Raw genomic sequence first — 22,659 nt, 5'->3', positions numbered from 1 at the left:
TAGGCAGCATTACATCAACATACCTTCTGGTGTTGGTAATCCAAAACTATATGTTTTTGCAGCATCACAATGACATCAACATCAGCATCTATCTGCCAGAAATAGGTTGAAGAATTAAAAAAAAAATTAATCTGAAAATCATAATAAATTTAATTGAAGTAAAAGAGAACAGAGTATAAAGTTGTCTCCAAACTACCACATAACTTTGCTCCTGTGACATTTGATGTTGGACATTCCCAGAAGTACCGGGAAAAAAACAAAAAAATAAAACAGGAGAGAGGAAGTAAAGATATGCTGGGATCACACAGTGTATCCTAGAAGACAAGGAAAAAAGGCACTGCGAATCCATAGTTGGGCATCAATGGTTATCCAAACCAATAGCAAAAGTTGACCAAAACACAAAGCGAGACTCGAGGTAAAAAAAAAGGGAAGGGAAGCAGAGTAGCAGATGAAATAAAATTCATAACATTACTACCTGAGCAACTAAGCGAGCAAGTAATGTCATTTGTGTTTGGCTACAGCCTGTCAGCTGTATTTGCTTGCATGACTTGAAAATTCTTTCAACTGCCAATTTAGTCACACACTTTTTTTTTCTGCTCCTGTCAACTCAATATGAGGAAGCGAGGGAAAATCTTTAGAGGTCTCTTTGGAGGCAGATGTGCCAGAGTCAACAGGAGAATGCTGATCAGATTCCAGTGCAGAAGATGCAACAACCCCCTCAGTCATGGTAAAATCCGTTGGAATTGATGCCAACAAATCCTGAACAGCTTCAACTGCAGAAATGGCCAGGGCCTGAAGTAGTATTAACATCAACCTCTTGAACCGGTTCCTCCTCCTTATTTCAATTAAAACCTCTGCATTTTCTTTAGATGATAGCTGATCAGTTACAGGAGCCACTGAACTTTCTGAAAGCTATAAATCATTTTTGAACACAATAGGTAATGAAGCATTTTCCACCACCATTACCACAGGAGGTGGAAGAAGTCAACTCAAAGAAGCAAACTGTCAATTCCAGATTGCATATCACCAGTATCCTCCTTTACAGATAAAGGCACTGACTGTACACTACCAGGTACAGCCACACGGCGAGGATCAAGACGACGAGGATCCTGAAAAGACTGAAAACTGTTAGATTGTACAACCATAACTGCTTACAACACCATAAATGCATGAAAGATTGTGAGAAAAAAAAACTTATTATTGTAATACTGAATTAAAGGGATAAAATAGTACTAAAACAGAATCTTTTCTCAGATAATAAATCCAGAATAGGGAGAACTCCAATCGAGTTCTGTTTAAGGGTAGTAACCCTTGCTGAGAATTTCAGGTCCATCCAATGGGGTGGATCTGACATTATGGATCAATCCTAATTGCGCTTGGAGAAGGGTATATCAGTAATTCACAGTTATGATTAAAGATCAAACAGAAGAATTATAAAGTCCAAAAAAAACTGCTATGATGAAGAAAATCTCAGAAAATGAACCAACAGACTAGGGAAATCGATCCAGCAATTAGACAATTCAAATCTGAACACAAGGGCAGAACTGGAAATATGAAATATCTCTAGATCAGCAGGTCTGATCAGTGAAAATTTCTGGTCGAAGGTCTTTTTTATGGTGATGAACAACTCTTCAAAAACTGAGAATAGTCTAATGGCCAGATTTCCTCAACTGGTAAAAACAAAAACTTGCATATGAATTTCAGATCAGATCAAGAATTGCAGAGTAACCAAAGAAAAACTTACTTGATTAATGGAGAGGAAGATGAGGAAGAAGAATCACAATAAGGCAGCATACCCGAACTTCATGCCACAAGGTGGTTGGAAGGATCAAACACCAACCAGCCTTGATCACACACAAGGATCCTTGATCAAACACGAGGGATTCTTCACGCAGGAAGAAGGGAAGCAATGGCAAAGCTTTTCATTAATCAAAATCCATGTACAATGATGAACCCCCTTCGAACTTATATAGAAAACTCAAAAACAGACTCTAACACTAAAAAGGAAACTAATAAGGTAAGTTAGGTAACCTAAACTGACTAGGAAACAGAAATAGTAAAAGAAACTGACTCAAAACAGGATTGGACTTATAGAATCCTAATCCAGCCTAACTAAAACACTTAATAACAATTAAAATAAATAAAGACACTTAACTAAGTAATCCCATATGCCTAGCCTCTACCCATAATATAGGGAGAAATATGATCTGACAAAATCAGGTGGTCAAATTGGACCAGAACTCCAATTGAGTTCTGTTCTAAGGATAAAGAACCCTTGATGAATATTTCAGGTCAATCCAATGAGTGAATCTGAAATTATGGATCAATCCTAATTGCACTAGGAGAAGGGTATATCAGTAATTCACAGTTCTGATTAAAGATCAAACAGAAGAATTATAAAGTCAGAAAAAAAACTGCTATGATGAAGAAAATCTCACAATTAATGACCTAACAGACTAGGGAAAACGATTCAGCAATTAGACAAATAGGGATTCAAATCTGAACACAAGGGCAGAATTGGAAATATGAAATATCTCCAGCTCAGGAGGTCTGATCAGTGAGAATTTCTGATCGAAGGTTTTTTTTATTGTGATGAACAACTCATCAAAAAGTGAGAATAATCTGATGTCCAGATTTCCTCTATTGTAATTCACGTAAAAAAAACCTGAATATGAATTTCAGAACAGATCAAGAATTGCAGAAACTCAGAAGAAAAACTTACTTGATTAATGAAGAAGAAGATGAAGGAAGAAGAATTAGAACAAGGAAGAACACCCGGGCTTCACACCGCAAGGTGGTTGGAAGGATAAAACAGCAACCAGGCTTGATCGCACACAAAGGTCCTTGATCAAACACAAGGGATTCTTCACGCAAGAAGGAGGGTTGCAAAGACAAAGCTTTTCATTAATCAAAATCCATGTACAATGTTGAACCCCCTTACAAACTTATATAGAAGACTCAAAAACAGACTTCAACACTAAAAAAGAAAGGCCCAATCCTTAACTAATAAAGTAACCCAAACTGACTCAAAACAGGAGTGGACTTATAGAATCCTATTCCAGCCTAACTAAAACACTTAATAACAAATAAAATAAACAAAGACACTTAACTAAGTAATCCCGTATGCCTAGCCTCTACCCATATTAATGGCCCATTACAAAGAAAACCCAATGGACGAAAGGCCCAACACATATACAACCCAACCCAAAGCTTATTTCTAATAAAATAAGGCTATTTAGATGATTTAACTGCATCACTTATGAGGCCTGAGGGTAAAAATCTATAATAGCCACAGTTTTATAAGCTAAGACAGCATACCCTACGTGGATCGCGTTTATAGTCACCAGGAAGACTAGGGACTGTGGAGACATCAGCCAATGATGTGCTGCCTGTTACTGCAGAAGAAGAAGGTGATGCAGCTTGTAGTGGGGCAGCAGGAGCCTGCACTGAAATTATAGGAGCGCTGGGTGCCAGTTGTGATGGAATGCTTGACGAACTTGTCTGTGAAGATACTGGAACATTCCCAAGTCTGCTTGATAAGGGAGGGGGAGTCTTAGGTAAGTGCCCCATATTAAATATAACGATATCAGCCAACAGGTCAGGATGGATTTTCGATATTAGAATATCAAGGGACTCGGCGCCTCTTTCCCCTTGTGCCAATAAAGTACCAATCATGGCAATCATTTGTTCCGCAGGTGTCGAGTCACTGTTAAGCAAAGGCAGCTTAGGAGATATTCCATTTACAGTAACATCATCCTGCCTAGAATCATCGAGTATCTTGCCAGGCAATGAGTTTCCTAGAGGACCATAATGAGTGTTTTTACTAGGAACTTCATCAGTATTTGACGGCCCATCAGTACAATGAAGCATAGGCCATTTCTTCAAATCCCCAGAAACAGGTAGTGGGCTTGATGATTGTTCATCCTGATTATCAGAAAATATATTCCCATTAAACAATGACTCAAAGAGTTAATGACAATCCATTAAAGAGATACAAAAAAAAAATTTATATAGGATTAGCACAATGCAAAAAGCCAAATAAGAACAATACTTGCCCAATGTTATTACCTTGCCAAATCGAGCATCACGGGAAGCACGCTCAGTATTCTTTATCATTTTATCACCCTGCCGAATTACTTGATCAGCTGCATCTCCAGCATTCATTGCTCTTAAAGCCCTATGTACTCGGTCACATGACTGACATTGCAAATAGTGTGTATGATGTGTCAGACTGTCATCCATGAATTTCTAAAATCTAAGCATGAGGAAAATACTTTAAATATCCACAGTTTGAAGAAGTTATGTTCACAATGTGCAAACATAAATTATAAAACTAATCAAGTCTTAATTAAGGAATATTAGAAAGTTCAAGAATGGCACAAAAACACTGGTTAAACCATCAGGTCAGCATGGAACTTCATGGTTTTGAGCATCTCAAGTGAAACCAAAACCAGCACATCAACAGCACAATGAATAGGATCACAAATAAATAGAACCAAAAAAAGTAAAAAATGAAAGCACAACAGTAGAAAAATATAAACTCTTCTGCTGTTGTCTAGGCAAGCTCTATAGTTGGAATCTTTTAGTATGACCATTGAGAAAAGCAAATGTGTTTTGTCAGAACTACTCAGAGAATGAGTATCATAACCTGATCTGCTTATTCTTTTTTATCATCTCAATTGTGTTATAGACGACAAGGAATTATGTGATGTAAACACTTGGGATGTAATGTTATTTATCCATTTGGGTGGGTTGAGGTGTTCTTTCTTATTTAAAATATCAGCAACAAGATAATGTATCCTTTCTCATGCCAAAACATGGTTACATGTACAAGTGAAAAAAGGATGATGGAAAGAAGCACCTGCGTCCAACTTCCCTAAATCAGAACCAGCCACACACACACACAAAGAGCAATGGCAAATTAAAGGACAAAAGAATTTGAGCAGATTTTTTCCTTCGGATGATCTCTATGACCTTGAATGGCAGGGCTCTTTCTCTCTGGGCTTCTTCACCCCTCTTTTGGTTAAGAAATTCATTATGTATCAAATATCAATGAGGAGAAAGAAGAGTAAGCTCTACAATTACATTTTGTACTGTGTGGGCCTCACTGAGTAACTCATTCCCATTGCTGGATTTTGTGGAGTTTGTAATGATTAGCACCCCTCTGCAACACACACAACCAACTTGCTTGATGTATCATCACATCCTTTGATTCTCCAAAACCCTTATTCCTTCACATAAAATTTCTTACATATGAAACATCTCAACCCCCTCCCCCAAGAAAAAATAATCACTTTGAACAGAAAACTAGCAAGTAGAAACAAATGGCATATCAGAAAGCATTTAGCCTGATCAAATAGTGTTGTGTCTCGAATTCTTGTACCGTTTTGAAGATTGCCGCTGCGACTTTTTTTGGTGGCAACCCAAATGGGCTTTTTTCTGAGATCTGTGACGGTAGCGGAGGGGTATTTATATGTTTTACCTGTCTTCTTCTAAAGAGTGAAATTTGGGGATTTTCGAGTTTAGGTTTCTGGGTGAGAGCTAGCAGCGCCGTTTTGGGTGTTCTTGTGACTTGTGAGATCTCTACATGTATCATCTTCCATTTTACATAGTGAATCATCTTCAGCTTCGCCCGTGGACGTAGCACATCGTATTGATGTGTGAACCACGTTAAATCTGTCATTTTGCTCTGTTTTTGTTTCTGTTCGTGTTTCTTTGGTGTTTGTTCTAACAAATGGATATCTATCTTCATGGTTCAGTATTTTCTGGCAAATTTAAGCTACTGAAGTAAATATAAACCAAACCGAAGAACCCACACAAAAGTGAGAAAAAATGATTACCTCTATAATGGCTGGATGGGTACACCTCAAGAACCCCAGGAAGGCAGTCCTTAAAGAGTACTGGATACTGGCAGCATGCCCACCTCTTAGTGTCTCAAAATTTGGGTCAAAACCAAGAAGTGAAGAAAGAATACTACTATAGTGGAGGGGGCGCCTCCTTGCAATAGCCGCAAGACTGTCAACCAAATCGTCTATATATCATTAGCTAGAATGAGATTATCCCAAAGAAAAGGCATAACAAGCATTACAAATATAAGGATTAAGGGAATGACAACATATATATTACGACAAGAATAAATTTACAAATAAGGAGCACAGAAAGATAAAAAAAAGGGAGAGCTTTGACCGGTTGAGCATGCTGCCAGCTTTCGGTAAGCTAGTGGCATACACCAATCACAGGACTAGACAGAGCAGGGCAAGGGGGATCTTTTCCAAAGGAGGAAGAGAGAGGAAGACACCCAAAAGATATCAATGAAGAATTACAGAGACAGTAGTACAGTTCTTTAACATAGTGACATCATCCTGGAGAAAACTTGGTCATAGGGTGAAAAGGTACAAGAATTTAATGGAAGGAAAGTGAAGCAAAACCATAAATGTCAAATCCAAAATGGTGGTCCTTCAACCGACCCTTCAAAAGAAAGCATCCAAATTCCAAACATCGGGGCAAAACAGTGAGATATCAACTGATTAGCTCCACAAAAAGTATAGAAGTAATTCATCTCGAAGAATTTCCATTAAAATCCTTCAATAGACTTCCCTCCCTTTTCTTTTCTTTTCTTCTTTTTTTTTTTTTTTTTTTTTTTTTTTTGCCCTGGAAAATAATATGTATAAATTATGGAAAGAACGGAGAAGGAACTCATAAAACCATGCAAGCACCATACATAATCAATAATCAGTATCAGGATACAGATCATTCTAGGGAAATACTGACCTGGATCAAATACATATTTGAACGGAGTAATAAAGCACCAAAGTTTCCACACAGAAGAAAATTGCAATAAAAATGCTTAAAAATATTTATCTTTTCTGCAAACATCATCTGTTTGAATACTTCACCAATAGGAAAGCTACCCTTGCCGATTCAGATTAGGAATACCTAAAATAAGAATCGGCTAAGGGATAATAAACATAAAAAAGGACAAGTAATACCCCTATCGGGTAGAACTACTTATTCTCACAATATTCAAGAAACATGGAAAGATGAGGTAAGAAACTAAGAATACACGAGTACAAAATCAAAGCTATCACACATAAAACTAACAAAGTTGCATAATGCTAGGCCACATTACCTATTAAACAACTACAAGCAAGGTAAGTAAATGCACAAGACAACATCACTATGGTAACCAGGCCACTGGCTTAAATCAGCCATATAAGATTAACACTGAAAACCAACCTTGATAAGTCATCAAGAAAATTAGATTTTCTTTAGAAATAAAAAATAAATAGTATGCTTACACCAAATTAAACATTTACATGTATATCATATGTCATACCACCAACAAAAAAAAACCAAAAGAGAATCAAACATCACAGACATCATGTTTGTAAATTTTATGACTTGTATTCACATCGTCACTGTAATTTTCTAGACTGGATTGAATTTTATCAAGATAACATACATAAATCATAGTGAGATTTCAAGAGCTCAAAAGTCAACTTTAAGAAAGGACAAATAGCAAAACTTGAACAGCTGGACATATTGAGTGCTCCATGAATATTTGTAGCAAGTATTTTTTTCATGAGCCAATTCCCAGGTGTCACCAAGTATATCGACATATTAAAAAAAGTAAAGAAGAAAAACCTATGAAACAGAATATACCAAGTTGAACATCAACTCCAGTACACAGACACATTAAGATAGCTCAGTACCATATCCAACCAAGCAGGGATTACACATACACATTAAAGTAGTTCGGCTTCATATCCAACCAAGCAGGGATTATCGGAAGCCATTAAAAAATTGATTTTTATAGGAAGACAATCATTTGAAGTAGGAAGTATCCCCCTTCTGAAATAAACAACTTCAGGGAGGGGGATATGGCGAAGAAGTAAATAACAGGGTAGGACCATCCAGTTTAGGTTCTTGAGCTGTCTAAAATGGATTTCAATTATCCTTCCAATAATTACTCGGTCCACAAGAAATGAGCGGAACACATAATAGGATGAGTGGCCGTTGATGCTCTTAATCCAATGACCAGGACTGCAAAAAATCTCCCTAGAGTAACCAAAGAGAGTGCTAATGGAGTCATCAAGCAAAATCTGACTGAGTATATCAACCTATAACAAAATGCCCTCTATGATGTAGAATGGACCACTCGAACCAGCAAGCAACTGAGCCCCAATTGGACCAGGTTCATGGGTCTAGCAAACCAGCCAGCTTTCTCTGAGTTCTCCAAATCGTGGGAGCTTAATAGCACAATTAATTGCTTTGTTTTATTTTCCTAGTTCAAGTAAGAATGTTGCTTTGTTAGTTGTTTTTAAATTCAGCAAAGTTGTAAGTACTCCTACGCATGATAGGAGTCTGATTTTCAGTTCATAGTTTGAATAAGACTTTATTTTGATCTCTATAAAGACAATGTAAGGCTGCTCAGCCATAATATGATTTGATAATTTTAGTTTTTAAGTTGCCATTGGCCTTAAGGATCTGTGACAGAGAGATTGTGTGGGATACCCTAGCCTATGATAGGTTTCTTTCCCCTTTTCTCTGTTCTACCGCCAGCCACTGCCTGTGACTGATCTCTGATCAATATCACTAGTTGCTGAAGTTGTTCTGTTTAATTCGCGTATGTTCTGTTTTTTCACTCTATTTGAGCAGGAAGTGTTTTGTCAATTAAACCCAAACGCTTAATCAGAATCCACCAAGACTTTGGGAAATCTTAGGTCTACTCTAGACCTATACTCCACCAGAACTTGGGGGCTGTTTGATCTGTTATTTGACTGCTACTTAAAAATCACCCCAATTCAATTTCTAATGTATAACACTCCTGCAATTTAAATTACACCAGTCCTGACTAAGGATAATCGTATTGCACCAAGCCACATTGCAGGCTCTGACTACAAATGTTACATTGTTTGTGGTGGGGGACAGAAATCGAGAAGAGGATTGAAGGAGGTAGAAGAAGAAACCAGAGGGGGAGGGGAGAAATCACACAGAAGAAAAGGGAAGAAGGAGACGCAGCAAGAGAAGGGAGCGTCCAAGAAGGGGGGGGTTTGCACACACGCACAAACTTTCTTTTCAATTCATTCTTCCATATCCAGTACCGTGGATTACAGCCCTATTTAAAGAAAATAAAATCCTAACTATATGGAAACTTGCTAACAAAGAAACCGAAAGTAAAATCCTAACTATATGGAAACTTACTAACAAAGAAACCGAAAATAAAATCCTACTAGATCCAAACACTCAAACTGGACCCGATTCATCTTGATTTGGGTTCACAAACGAGTTTGGGTCAATCCATCGAAATTGTCCTGCATCAACTCTCCCGATGTTGAGAAAAACTCGTCCACGAGTTTTAAAAAAGGAGAGGATCAACACCACTCGATCAACATCTATGATCAACAGCTTGGATGGGGTGAACGTACGGATGTAATCGTAAAGACAAGGACGACACTCCTCAAAGTACTTCAAGGGGATGACGAATTCTATGTGCCCAACCTTAACGTCGTCAGGCGTATTCATAGGGCCATATGTGTCGCCTTCCATTGTGTTCTTGACCTCCACAGTTTCAATCTCAAGTTCCTTAGGACCCGCTTGGCTGGTCACGATCAACACAATTGTTAAAGGGCCAAGTTCCTTGGTCTCGACCTCATAGCCCACTAATGCGAACATATTGCTTTCGATGTCTTCCACATGAGTCTCAATAGCAGGAACTTTGCGGGCTGGATCTTCCTTGAAGACAGAAATTATTGAAACTTCTTTATTCTCAATCAGCGTTGCTTCAAAGTCAGGCTCTTCAGGGACTGTCCTATTAGCAGTCGGGGCAGCCATTTGCATTTCATGGTTAACTGGAAGGTTTTTCAAGACCTCTCCAATCAAACGATCCAACCGTTCAAGTCTCGAGAGCTCTTCATCCTGTGTTGATTTGTTCATGAAATCCCATGACCATTCAGCATTGTAGTTCACTAGTAACTGTCTTAAGCATGAAAATCGAATACCCAGTGTACAACAATCATCATAAATATTACGCCCTTGAAGTGCCTTTCTTGCTGAAACGGCACTCAGGAGTGACTGATACTGGATAAGGGCTTGACTGCTTGAGAACTAGCAGACTTATGAAATGTTGTCATGATCTTTTCCACAAATCCATAAGGAGAAAATACCTGATGTAGTGCTTCCATTGTTACAGGATATAATAGGTGATGGATTGTAACCACGAGAATTCGGTTGCATTGTATCTGAGTCCTATAATTGGTCAATTCTGGTAAATATGGTGAAGTGTAGAACATTGATGGCACAATTGTAAATACAATGGGATTTATGATATCAATGACAGAATTGTAAATATGGGATGTTCAATTAGAAACATACAAGAAAAGAGTTACGGGTATGGGGAGGGGTAAACTTGGAAAGTAACAAAATTAGAGGAGAAAAGGAAATTAGAGGGAAAGATGGGGGTAATTCTGGAAAAATAAAGAAAACAAATAGGCAACACTTAGGGGTGAGGGTAATATGGGAAAATGGAGAAGCAATAAAAGGGAGGAGCCATGAGAGGGAGGGGTATACTTGGAATAAAAAGAAAATAAGGGAGGTCAGAATTAGATAAAAAGAGGAGGGCAGTTTAGGAAATAAAAATAAAGAAAGAAAAGAGAAAAGTAAGATCGTGGGTAGGGGGAATTACCGTCTCTACTTGTTAGAGTCTGATTCTGGTTCGAAACCAAAGAGGAAGAATGGAGGAAGGTGCTGCAAGGAAGGAGGGGCTTCACGACTTCGAGGGATGGCGGTAATGTGAGGGAGCTAGGTGGGGAGTTGAATCGCGAGAACTTCTGAAACAGGTATGTACCTTTTTGTTTTTTTTGTTTTTTTTTTTTGGCTGTCAGAGTTGTATACTTGTATCTCGCTGCTCTTCTTATCTCTGCACTTTTTTTTCTTTTTTTTTTGGATCGGTTCTTGCGGAACCAAGAAGCAGGGGGCGGTGGTTGTTAAGTGAAAAGGAGGCGGTGGGAATGGGTGCCGCTGGGGATCGAAGAGAGGGAGAATTTTTTTTTTTGGGTTTGCTGTTACAGCGAGGAAGAAAGGAAAGGGAAGGTGGGCTGGGTTCTACTAAGAGGATGGAACGAAGGGAAGGCGTGGTCTCTGGAGTCGAAGGACAGGGAAAGGGGCAGGGTTGCAGCGGGAGATGGGAAAGGGAGGGTTGCTGTGGGAAGGAGACAAACGATTTTTATTTTTTTTTTTTGGGTGGGAATAGCAGGGGTTGTTGCGGTTGGGGTTTCAGTGGAGTTGAAAGAGAGAAAGAAGGGTAGGGGTGCTGCAGAAGATGGAGATTGCTGTACCGGTAGAACGGCAATGGGAAAAATAGAAAAAGAAGGAGAAGAGATGGGGTTACTGTTACCGTAGAACAGTAATGGGAAAGGAAGTTTGGGAAGAAGGAAAAAGAGATGAGAGAGATTGAAGGGAAGGAGATGGATCTTTGCTCTTATACCAAATTGGTGGGGGACAGAAATCGAGAAGAGGATTGAAGGAGGTAGAAGAAGAAACCAGAGGGGAGGGGAGAAATCACACAGAAGAAAGGGGAAGAAGGAGACGCAGCAAGAGAAGGGAGCGCCCAAGAAGGGGGGGGGGGGGTTTGCACACACGCACAAACTTTCTTTTCAATTCATTCTTCCATATCCAATACCGTGGATTACAGCCCTATTTAAAGAAAATAAAATCCTAACTATATGGAAACTTGCTAACAAAGAAACCAAAAGTAAAATCCTAACTATATGGAAACTTACTAACAAAGAAACCGAAAATAAAATCCTACTAGATCCAAACACTCAAACTGGACCCGGCTCATCTTGATTTGGGTTCACAAACGGGTTCGGGTCAATCCATCGAAATTGTCCTGCATCAGTTTGTGGTCAAATTGGTCCCTTCAAAAAGAAAATCACTACCAAAGTGGCACACCAAAAATTGAACTCAACATACCATTAGGATAAAGCTAGCAACTAATTTCATACAGTGTGAAACCCATGCTAAATAGAGTAGATATGACTCACCAGTTGATTAGAGCGATTATCAAAGAGCCACGAAGGGTACTGGCTGATTGCAGCTGATCCAGGAGAAGACCAAGAGTTTTGCTTGCTTCCAAAGCGAAGAAGGCTGCATCCAGAATTGGGTGGCCTCCAGCCACCCATGAAATATTGAACATCAACCCCTTTCCTGTGAACAGTTGAAGAGAACGGCAAGAACTTGCAAACATGTCAACTGCTTCTGAGTACTTAAGTATAAACAGGCTAAAAACAAACAAGAAAGCTCAATAAAATGGAAAACATTAAATGCTTTAAAACATCTACAACTCAAACCTTTCAGTATCACAGTTGATCAGAATACGGTACCTTCTTTAGTAGATGTTTCAGGATCATTGACATCTGGTGTGAAAAGTAGAATGTACTTTTCCAAAAATTTCATAGCGAGCAACTTTGTTCCAACAGAACCAGGCTACATAATCACGTTTAAGCAAATTACCACATTAGCCAAATATTTGAAGCACCAATGAATAACAGATAGATATTCTTAAAAACCATCAGGCACCAGTTTCTTGTCAATTCCAAATAAGATAGGAATCAAATGGAAATATAGGTGGAGATTGTCATGACAATTCATTGGATACTTCCCAGTCTATTGAATCACAAACACTACAAGATGCCAGTAAGAATGACCATGAGAATAAAATTAAAATTAATAATGCAAAACCAGATCTAGGATGATCTAGCCTCACAATATAACCCAGTAGACAATAGCTCTAATCTGATTACAGTAGGATAAGCCAAACAAGTATACTACCCAGCAGCTTATAAAAGAATATTCACTTCCTTTCTCTCTCTTAAGGCCAAAGGCCTTAGCTTAGTGAGCGGATTCAATAAGTTCTTGCCAATAACCACGGCCGCTGAATAAAAACATTAAACTGAAAGCCCATACAAAATGAGCACCTAGGAACAAAAAAGACCATATGCAGATAATGAAGAACCAGAAGACTGAATTACCTGGGATGCATGTGCCCACCACTTCTTCTTTAGTAGGTTCATCTACAACATCTGGTGGTGCCCTCGTGGGCACGTTCCTCTCTAGGTCGGTCTGGTCTAATCGAAGTCAACTGACTCACATGGAATACGGGGTGAGTTTTCACCGAGCTGGTCGCTTGAGTCTATAAGCTACCTTTCCTATCCGCTTCTCTACAAGGTCTACTTTTTCCTTTAGAATGGGCCAAGCCTGTGAGTTGTTTAAGTAGGTTGGGCCAGGTTTGGTTGATTGTTTGGAGTTATCTCCAAGAAGGATCGTCGCTCCCTTCATACGCCTTGCTGCTTCATATTGAGAAAATCAAGAACCACAGTTTGAACATTCAAACAGGTCCAAGATTACCATCGAACCAAGATCTGGAATAGAGGAACAAACCCTGAAAGTTTCAGAAGATTCTGACAGCACATGGATAACGGTAGAGGAGCTGCAGAAGCTCAACCCGGCTATGCTACTACACGAGTCTTTATTCACCAGAGGTGAATTCTTCCAAGCCAAGGAGATTTGATGAGGACATCACACCAGCTGATCGTGGATTCAGAGTATACCAAAGGAGGCATCACAGATCTCAGTCATCCACTGCTTCTATGTGGAGTGATGAAGAGTTCCAAGGTTACCATATTGCTAGAGCACAGCCGGTGGACCCCACATGCAGTGGCATATGTCCTGCGCATGCTATTTATTAGTTTTAGTTTCACCTTAATTTTATTTTATTAGTTTAGTTTTAGCTTATTTTTATTTCAGTTTGTGTATTTCTATTTCAGTTTTAGTTAGTTATTTCCAGAACGTGTGTAACTGCTCTGTAACTAGGTTTAGTTGCTGAAATGAAGAACTAATGGAGCCCCTTTGTTTCCTATGCGAAAGTCTCCCTCTACCTCTCATCTTCTTCTTCTTCTCAACTTCTTCTTCTCCTCTTCTTCTCCTCCACGGTTGCATATTTCCTTCTTTTGCTGCCCATTGAATGCACTGATTTAAAGGTAAGATTGCATTTACATTCTTACTTTGATCCCTTTTAGTGCCTATTGTCTCTGTTATTTTCTTCTCTCTCCCTCTCAACTATTGTTCTGTTATGATGACTTTACATTGTTATGCTGCAGTAATATCCCAGAATTTGAAAACCTGAAAGAGTTTTAAAATATATATTTTTGCCCAGGGGTATTTTCATAATTTTACCTAAGGGCAATTCTTTAAAATTATAGTTATTCTTTCCTAATACCTTTATGCACAGAATTTAAGCTTAGTTGTAACCTAGTATTGGATGGCATAATGGTATCTAAGATACTTAAGAATTAAAGAGTGCTTTGGTTCTTTTTTTAAATTAATTTGTGGATTTAGTAAACAATTGAATTGTTCGTGATGTAGATCACAAGTCCATATGTACCCGCAGGAACAAATCCCAAAACCAGCTCAGCAAGGTTATGGATTCGATTGCTGTAACACTGTAAGAGGCAGCGTGGTCTGATGATGTGGCAAGTTTTTGTTGGTTCGATGGAGCATCACCTAAGGCAGCCCCAGCCCAGAGAGAAGCATGAAGAAAGGACAAAAACAGACTTCAAAAAAGAAATTACTGTTCACATGCACAGTACCCGAACTACTGTTCATGTGAACAGTGTTGTGGGTCCATAAGCCTTGCATGGAGAAGGAAATCCAAAGAAATATTTGAGATTATATGGGCCCCCACTGAAGATAGCAAGACAAGGCAGATTTTATTGCTGATTTAGTTAGTAACTATTTACTTTAAGTTTCTATTTTTTTTACTTTCTAATTTTATTTCAGTTTACTTAGTTAAGTCTTACTTAGTCAAGTCTTAGATTACTTGGTGTACAAGCCTCAATATTCTCTTGTAAGAGGCTTATAGTTGTTTCCTTTTACATTACTTCATATTTTCAACTTTCTATTTTGTGAAGCTTAGGCCAAGCTATAAATAGGCCCCATCAGTTGTACTTGAATCAGAATTAATGAATGAACTTTTGAGGCAAACTGTTGCACTCGACTATGGGAGTAAGACCCCTGTTCAACAGCTGGGATAACTGTGGGTGAGAGACCCAGGGCTGAGAAAGCCCATCCCCCTTCCCCCCCTTCTTCTCTATATCCACTTCTTCTTCTTATCCTTTTTTATCTTCTTCTTTCATATGTAAACAGAACAATAAAAAAAGGCCACAAAAGTTTCAGTTATTCAATTTGTTCATCATTATTGTGTTGATCCTGGCTGCAATCGATCTCCCGCTGGTTTCCCTGGTTCGAGGTTGACTTTTGCATTACAGATTGAATCATTGTTATCCGCTATTCCTAGTTTAATTTTGCAGGGACAACCCTCCAGCATTAAAATTTGCAAGATCAGTGTGAGAATAAAAGGCTGATACAAATCCTAGCCATTCCAAAATGTGTACCTCATAAGACAATGGTAAAATTTGACTTTCATCAAGTTTGAATTGACAGTTGAAGTAAATGCATACCTCCAAAGCAATGCCACAAACAACATCTTTGAACTTAGCCATCCACATCCAAAGTTCTTCACGCCACATTTCAACTCTACCAGATTGATGAAACTATGATTTCAAAAATATATATAAATTTATTAGTTTCACAACAAAGGAAGAAATAACCAACTGCTGGCACACATGAAAGTATAATGAAATAAAAAATAGATTATACTAAAAGATAGTGTGCACAAATTGGTATTTAGTGTGCACATATCGGTGCTATTGACAAACATAACAACAAAACTACAAGAAGTAAAATTTAAAAATAAATAAATAAATAAAGTATTTAAGTTTCAACTTCCTCCCCCAACCAACTCCCCACCCCCCCCCCCCAAAAAAAATAAAATAAATAAAGACCTAGTCCCTTGTTTGTTGAGGCATTGCTTTAAGCCTTCAACTTGTACATACAGTTCTACCTCTCCCTTCCAAACAGGGTGTTCTCTTTATCCAGAAGAAAAAGGAAAGAGGTAAAAGAGAGTGAAATTGAAAAGTTGGAAACCTTTTATGAAAAAATTCCTCATTGTTGAGGAATGTGGGCTAAGAGAATTTTATAACACAAACTAAAATGACCATATTCCCATATAGAGAATCCCATACTCTTCAATGACATGATATAGACCATATCGAGACAGTATTTTTCGCCCTTCTGAAACCCTTAGCAGTTATTGCAGCAGGTTTTTATCCTTCTCTCTCATCCAAGTTTCCAGGTCATTTTTGAGTTTAGATAGAGCCCATCAGAATCGATTTGAATGGAGAAGTCCTAATGTGACAAGGGTAACTTGGTGCTGAGTAGTGATTGAAGATATAAATCATAGTAAACAGCCAATCTGGCAATTGTTTCCATCATTTTTTATTTAATATAGCAGAACTTTCTCTTTTCCAGATCTTCTACAATCTGATTTTGGAGCTCTACATAAGCATCCCTTAACCCTTCTTCACTATGTTAGGTACCGAAACCCAGTTGACAGCAACCCCATCACAGCATAAATCCTTAACTGATTTTTTATTATGGTTCCAAAATATTTTTCTCTTTTAAACAAAAATGGAATTTCTTCACATCCCCAACATATAGCACAACACCACACATCCCTTACTATTTTGAGCAGAATGTGTTTTTTTTTTCCCTTTGATAAGTCTCGAGATACTGCAAATATCATCATAAACATTAAAACTTCAACATTAATATATAGCAAATAATAAAGCTGGGGTGGAAAATACAATTATGAAACCTACAAGAATTTGATACTTATCATAGCATGTAAACTAATCAGCATCAGCAAGGAAATATTAGAAGTCAATTGCTGAGACTGAAAAAGGAGATTTTAATAATATAATTGCAGAACTAAAATAAAGTATCAAAGACAAAACAACAACTAATCTCTACTACAAAATGGGAAATTTATGAGCAATGAGAAGAACCTGCAGTGCCATCTTTTCAAGGACGCTGCAGTAGAAATTTGTGCCACTAATAATAGATTGTCTCACTACAACAGAATCGGCATCTTTTAACAGTGCCAATAGTACTGGCATCAATATAGATGAATGCTCCATCACCTTAAGACCAAGCTCTTCCACCAACCTGCCACAAATAGAGGAACTGAGAGAATGACAACTGAACAAGTGATACCAAACAGGTGTTGATCAGTTCAAATAATACAATGTGAAAAAATTGGAGCACACATTTAAGCCAAAGGCAGCATTTACTTATTTAAAAAGATGGGGATAAAAGGAAAGAAATGTAATAGGTCCTTGAGAAGATGCCAAAAAACAAAAAAAACATGTAATGTCAGCAATAAGGACTCTGACGTTGAGCTATTAGGGAAGACAAAGTGCTGCAGATATTAGAGAAAGAGTTTTACTGAAATGTACCATGCCAATCCATTAAAAAAGATACAAGAAATCAGCAAGAGTATCACCATCTTCACCCATAAAAGAAACTGATACAGGTGTAAAACAGAGAACCAACGAGCAGATCATCAGATAGCTTATTCTCTGATATACTTCTTTATTTCATTAAGTATTTTATTTGTGATTTAAAAAGATTATTTAGTGTTGGCACTTGAGCCAACTTGATCTTGTGAGGGGTAAATTGAGAAGTTACTCATTTATTCTGGCCATACCATTGTATTGTTTGAGGTCTATCATTATTCTTTTGACAAACAGCAACAAAGAAAGGAGATCCGGGGACTGCTGCCAGCACTGGATGGCATGAGATCCATTCCCCTTGAATATTGTTTTCGGCCTATTAAATCTTGGTTTCTGCTGCTGTGTTCTGCCATTTGGCTTGTTCTTTATATCTTGTGCATCTGCCTTTATTATCTCCAGTAGAAACCCAATGCCTACAAACAGCAATTTATTCACACACACACATTCAGAGAATTGCTCTCTGGCAACGTGAACACAGCTGGACACAGGATCAGGATGCATATTTTATCTGGGAGAGAGAGGAAGGCTGGTAGAAGTTGACAACAAATTTTCTTTTTCTCTCAATGAAAAAAGACTCTTTTTTGTTTTTCCTTCCTTCTTTATTTACAATTTAAATTTCCTATTTACTTTATTACACTTTTATCTTTTAATTTTTCTCTGGCACGTCAATACTGCAGGAGTTGGACACAGGAAATTTCTTTTCTATTTCAAACAGACAAACAGAGAAAAACTGAGACTCAGACATTCTGGCAGACGGCAGCCAGTTCTCTTCTCATTCTATAGATGAAGTCCTCTTCTCAGAGCCCTATATCCACCATGAACATAGGTAAACAACTATCACTTATCGATATATCCTAGAGAATATATGTAAACTAGCTTAAGAAAAATAAGTATACAGTTAAGTTGTACCCTAGCAGGTTCATGAGTAACACCATGCATAACTCTCAACTCAACAACTAAATGGGGTCAAGTAACATCATCCGTATAATGAATTTCCCTTAACTTACCTATTAAATTAGCATTCAATAGTAGTAGTGAAGACAACAATAATAACAAGAACAACGATGACGACAACTGTTGCAGATTGCTGACTAGTGTCAAGCAACCAGGGTAGGTGCCAGACATCAAAATACATCTCATATCATAATCAAGTACAAAATTAGACTGTTCTACATAGTCTGCAAGCTTACATGTATTACTCTCACATGCAGGACTGACAAGGTTCATTTTCCCATATTTAACTTTATACAGAGGTACCAATACGGGTTAATTGCAGTATCTTAGCTCCAGAAAATATAAGATGTTTGGCCTCAGTTGTTGACAATATATTTAGTGACTTGCTAATTATTAAGTTTGGTAGAACTTGCTTTACAGAGGCTAAAATACATTTAAAACTTTGACATACATGTTACGAAATTAATAAACATTTATGTTAATACATAAATTCTAATATATATGACATATCCGCCTAATTGAAAAGGAGTCATTATCATAATTCCCTGCTTTCACCCCTTCAACCATTTCACATATCCATAAGAATCTCTATAGCCTTTCTTTGTTATTAAACAAGACATAGAAACCCTCAAGTCCAAAAGGCCCTGTAAATAGATTTACATAAGGTCAGAGAGCACTTTTCACCAGCACAAGAATGACGTGTTATATCTCCCAATTCCCATGGCTGGAAAGGGCTTGAACCTTACCTAATCTGTGAAGTTTGATCTCTAATGGTGGTCGTTAGATGTACACGAATCTAAGTAGGCAAGTAAGACTACAACTTTCTCTTCAACTACCTTAAATATTTTCTCTGCTGCTCAGGGATGTATTGAAATCAAGTTCAAGTTTTTCAACAAACAAATAATCAAGTTGACATTTGGTTTTGAACACTTCCAAGTAGCAGTCTGCTTCCACATAAGGAATCATCCCCCCCACCCATCACCCCGCAGGTCCCTTACCATCAATGAATTAAAGCAACTAAGTATAAATAAATCAGTGTAAATAGTTGGTAACTAGCCTTAAGCAGAGCAATGGGAAACCAATATTGAATGATGCACTAAGGAAACCATGCAGAAAATGATGATATTGCATCGTAATTAGAAGTAATAAGCGGATCAAATTTGAGAATAACGAACTTACTCGACGAGGGATTTCCTAACCAAGCTTTCGGGGGACGTTTGAAGCTCAGTAAGGTATGGAAAGAGATCCGCTGCAAAAGACGGTTCGACAGATAATAGATTCTCTTTCGCCTGTTTCAAAGAAGATAGTTTTACCGCCAAATCCCCGTGGTTATTCGCGGCAGCAATAAGAGAAAGTGCTTGCTCTCGAGAAGCTCCAGCCATGTCTGCCCCGTCGTATATAATCTCAGATGAGGGAGTACATGTAACGTTCAAGTTCAGATTTTAGGGTTTTACAAATTTTTCCTCGGCGTCCCTTCTGCAAACATTAAAACGTGCCAATCTCTACTGTACCCGCCGTGGCACCGTGTTCCCTCTTCTTTCGGGCAAATAAATCAATTTTTGAACGTTCACAACTCACAAGGGTTTCTTTCCCCATGAGGAGTGCGGTGTGTCGGAGGGAAATTTTACACGGATCTATGATATTTGGGATCGTTATCGCCTCCAGTACCGGGGGCGCTGCTGTGCGCATCGTGCGGCGCAACAGCGCCCATATGTGCATGGTGGGGCCCATGGTGCACACATGGGAGCAGCGCCCCCAGTACTGGAGGCGATAATTTTCCTGATATGTGTCGTATTTTTATCTGCTCCATTTCCTGTCCACTCCATTTCCCCAATCTCTCATAGAGGAGGGTGGACCCCATATGGGCAATGTGCCCGGGCAAAGGTAAGGTGGTCATTTCTACCCCCTCTATTAGAGGAACTTGGAGCTACCCAAAAAATGGAGCGGATAAAAATCCATGTAACAGGGGTGCAAGTTTGGGCCGGCGAGGCCAAGCCCATCCTGAGCTGGATAGGGCTTGGGTTGGACTTTTCAGCCTGCATGTTGTTCTAGAGTTGAGTTTTTCTAGTTCAATGTCGGGTTGGGTCAAGCTGGGCTAAGGTCTCGGTCTAAACCTGCCCTAGCCATGTGTATATAATATAATATAGTATGGGAGGGGATCGCTGCCAAGCAAGGGGGCCAATTAGAGCGCGGTGGCTATAGAGGCATCAAACAATGAAACAGGGGTGGGATTTTTCATTTCACAAGGGTAGGATGATCATTTTGCCTTTCCTGTGTCTAAGCATCTGCGCCACACAGTCTGGCAGCCTTCTTTTTCCCATATAATTTATAGTTATTGGAGAAAGAAGACCACCCAATCGCACAGCACATGCCACCCTACGCCCAGACACAGGGGTATGTGAAATGACCACTGGACCCTTGGTCATTCCCATCTTTCTAGGGGTGCAAGCGTGCATCGCTCATTTCACACACCCCTGTGTTTGGGTGTAGGTGCGGTGTGTGTTGCGGGGCCAGGTGGCATTCGTGAGCCCTATAGTTATATAGTATACATACACTAAAAAAAAATAGGGCTAGCCCTAAGGGTGTCAATTTAGAACGGGAATCAAAAATCAAAACCGAAACCATCCATTTAAAACTAACTGAATGAAAACAAATTTGTTCGATTTTGGTGTCAAAATCTATAATCTTTTCTCGACTAGGTTTCGATTTCAAGACCGAATCGTTGGCTTGAATTGAACTGAACCAAGTTACCCAATTTTTTTAACCAAACAGAGTTGCATTCATTTTTAATGTTTAGAAAAAAGTTCGGTGGATTATGGTCCTAACAAATTTTTTTTTTTTTGTAAGTTAAAACGTAAAAAATTGATCCAAACACCTAAAATAAGTCCCACGTCAAATACAAATCGGGCAAAATCAAATCTGGAATCGAATAAAACCGGTTCGGTTATAGCTTGGAAAAAACATGTTCATATTCAGTTTTCGTTTTCCACATGTTTTTTTCCTCCCTGTGAAGATGATACCATTCTCCGTGCCGACAGTGGTGTGACATGAAAGATCCCTGGCTAGATCTCTTTAAAGGGCTCACACCCTTATAAAAGCACATTTTATATTTATACCTTTCCTTTTACCTAAGGATGTCAAAATGGAATCGAAACTGAATACTAAAAGCGAAACCGATTGTTTATGACCGAATGGCCGAACCAGAATCTGCTCCCTTTACTTCTTTCGTATTAAAATCCCTTAGTCCAACAACCCCCAAACTTTTATTTTTCTGTTAAAGAGTTTATTTATCAAGAATTTAGAGATTACACCATGGGCATCTATAGCTAACCACAAGGTTGCTAGCCACAGATAGGAAATTGGCCAAACAATCAGGACTCCCAGCTAACATGGCTTGCAAGGGAGTGAGCAATTTCAAGCAATTAAGGTCTCCACAAGATGAGTTGCTAACATCTACAGAGGCCATTCCTATCAAGGTTGTAGATATCGGTATTAGTGGCTGTATTGATCACCCCCGATAATGATACCGATACGATACAGATTGGGCCACATTTATACTCCCGATCCGCATTAGTTGTATTGGTATTCAGTATCGGATACCGGAGATACCAACATTCAGGTTGGAGAGAGTATTCACCACCCTAGAGAATCATACTTGAGAAGCATTGTGGCAGGATAAACCTGTATGAGAAAGAAATGCTCCATCTATAACAACATGGAAGATTTGTGAGGGAATGTGGTTGTGGATGCAATTGATATTATGGGATTGCTCCTGTAGGACCTTAGTCCTTTTAATTCCTGGTTGGCTCCATTTGTTTAGATCATCCTTCCATCTTTTAATCATTTGGACAACAGTTTGTGAATCCTTTTGTTTACCACATAAACAAACTTCATTCATATGCAACCAAAAGCATGATGTGATCTCCGCAATATCTGATAATATGACTCTTCTATCTTTCTTAGATTATGATCTAATGACTTCATGGAGAGAGTTTGCAAGGATATGAAGTAGAAAATAAGTCTACAATGTTCCTGTTGTGTAGTTCAATGTGCCATCTCCTCCGAATCAGTCCAGATTTCTAAGCTTCTCCATCGAATCTGCATTGCACTGATGAATCCTTGCTGAATTCCTCTAGCCTCTGTTTCTTTGGAATTTCTTAGAAAGTCAAAACCATTAAAGTAACCATGAAGTTGTGATCATTAATAAATAATTTTTGCTCACACCCTGCTTCCT

The 22,659-nt window shown here is 38.6% G+C and overlaps 1 protein-coding gene across 1 annotated transcript; it reads right to left on the bottom strand.

Annotated features, from left to right (window-relative positions):
- Positions 1–989: 989 nt before the first annotated feature.
- LOC122661788 lies at positions 990–19,904 on the bottom strand. The gene is made up of 9 exons (XM_043857294.1): positions 19,605–19,904; positions 16,965–17,124; positions 15,519–15,611; positions 12,384–12,486; positions 12,045–12,207; positions 5,841–6,015; positions 4,069–4,197; positions 3,319–3,924; positions 990–1,109 (listed from the first exon to the last, which is right to left on the bottom strand). Exons 1-9 carry the CDS (start codon positions 19,805–19,807, stop codon positions 990–992), a joined length of 1,752 nt encoding a protein of 583 aa, XP_043713229.1. The 5' UTR covers positions 19,808–19,904.
- Between the last annotated feature and the right edge of the window lie 2,755 nt (positions 19,905–22,659).

Source organism: Telopea speciosissima, chromosome 5 (assembly GCF_018873765.1).
Source record: "Telopea speciosissima isolate NSW1024214 ecotype Mountain lineage chromosome 5, Tspe_v1, whole genome shotgun sequence".
Classification (NCBI taxonomy): Eukaryota; Viridiplantae; Streptophyta; class Magnoliopsida; order Proteales; family Proteaceae; genus Telopea; species Telopea speciosissima.
Note: the sequence above shows the minus strand (reverse complement) of the source record. Positions and strands in the feature narration are given on the sequence as shown.

What these genes read in the sequence shown, in the direction of transcription:
- LOC122661788 (XM_043857294.1), bottom strand. Translation starts at nt 19,807, where the DNA reads ATGGCTGGAGCTTCTCGAGAGCAAGCACTTTCTCTTATTGCTGCCGCG. An exon ending in ATAATCGCTCTAATCAACTG is followed by an intron (nt 6,016 to 12,044) that starts GTGAGTCATATC and finishes TTTGGTTGACAG; the next exon opens with TCTTGCGGCTATTGCAAGGA. An exon ending in CCCATCCAGCCATTATAGAG is followed by an intron (nt 4,198 to 5,840) that starts GTAATCATTTTT and finishes TTGCAATGTCAG; the next exon opens with TCATGTGACCGAGTACATAG.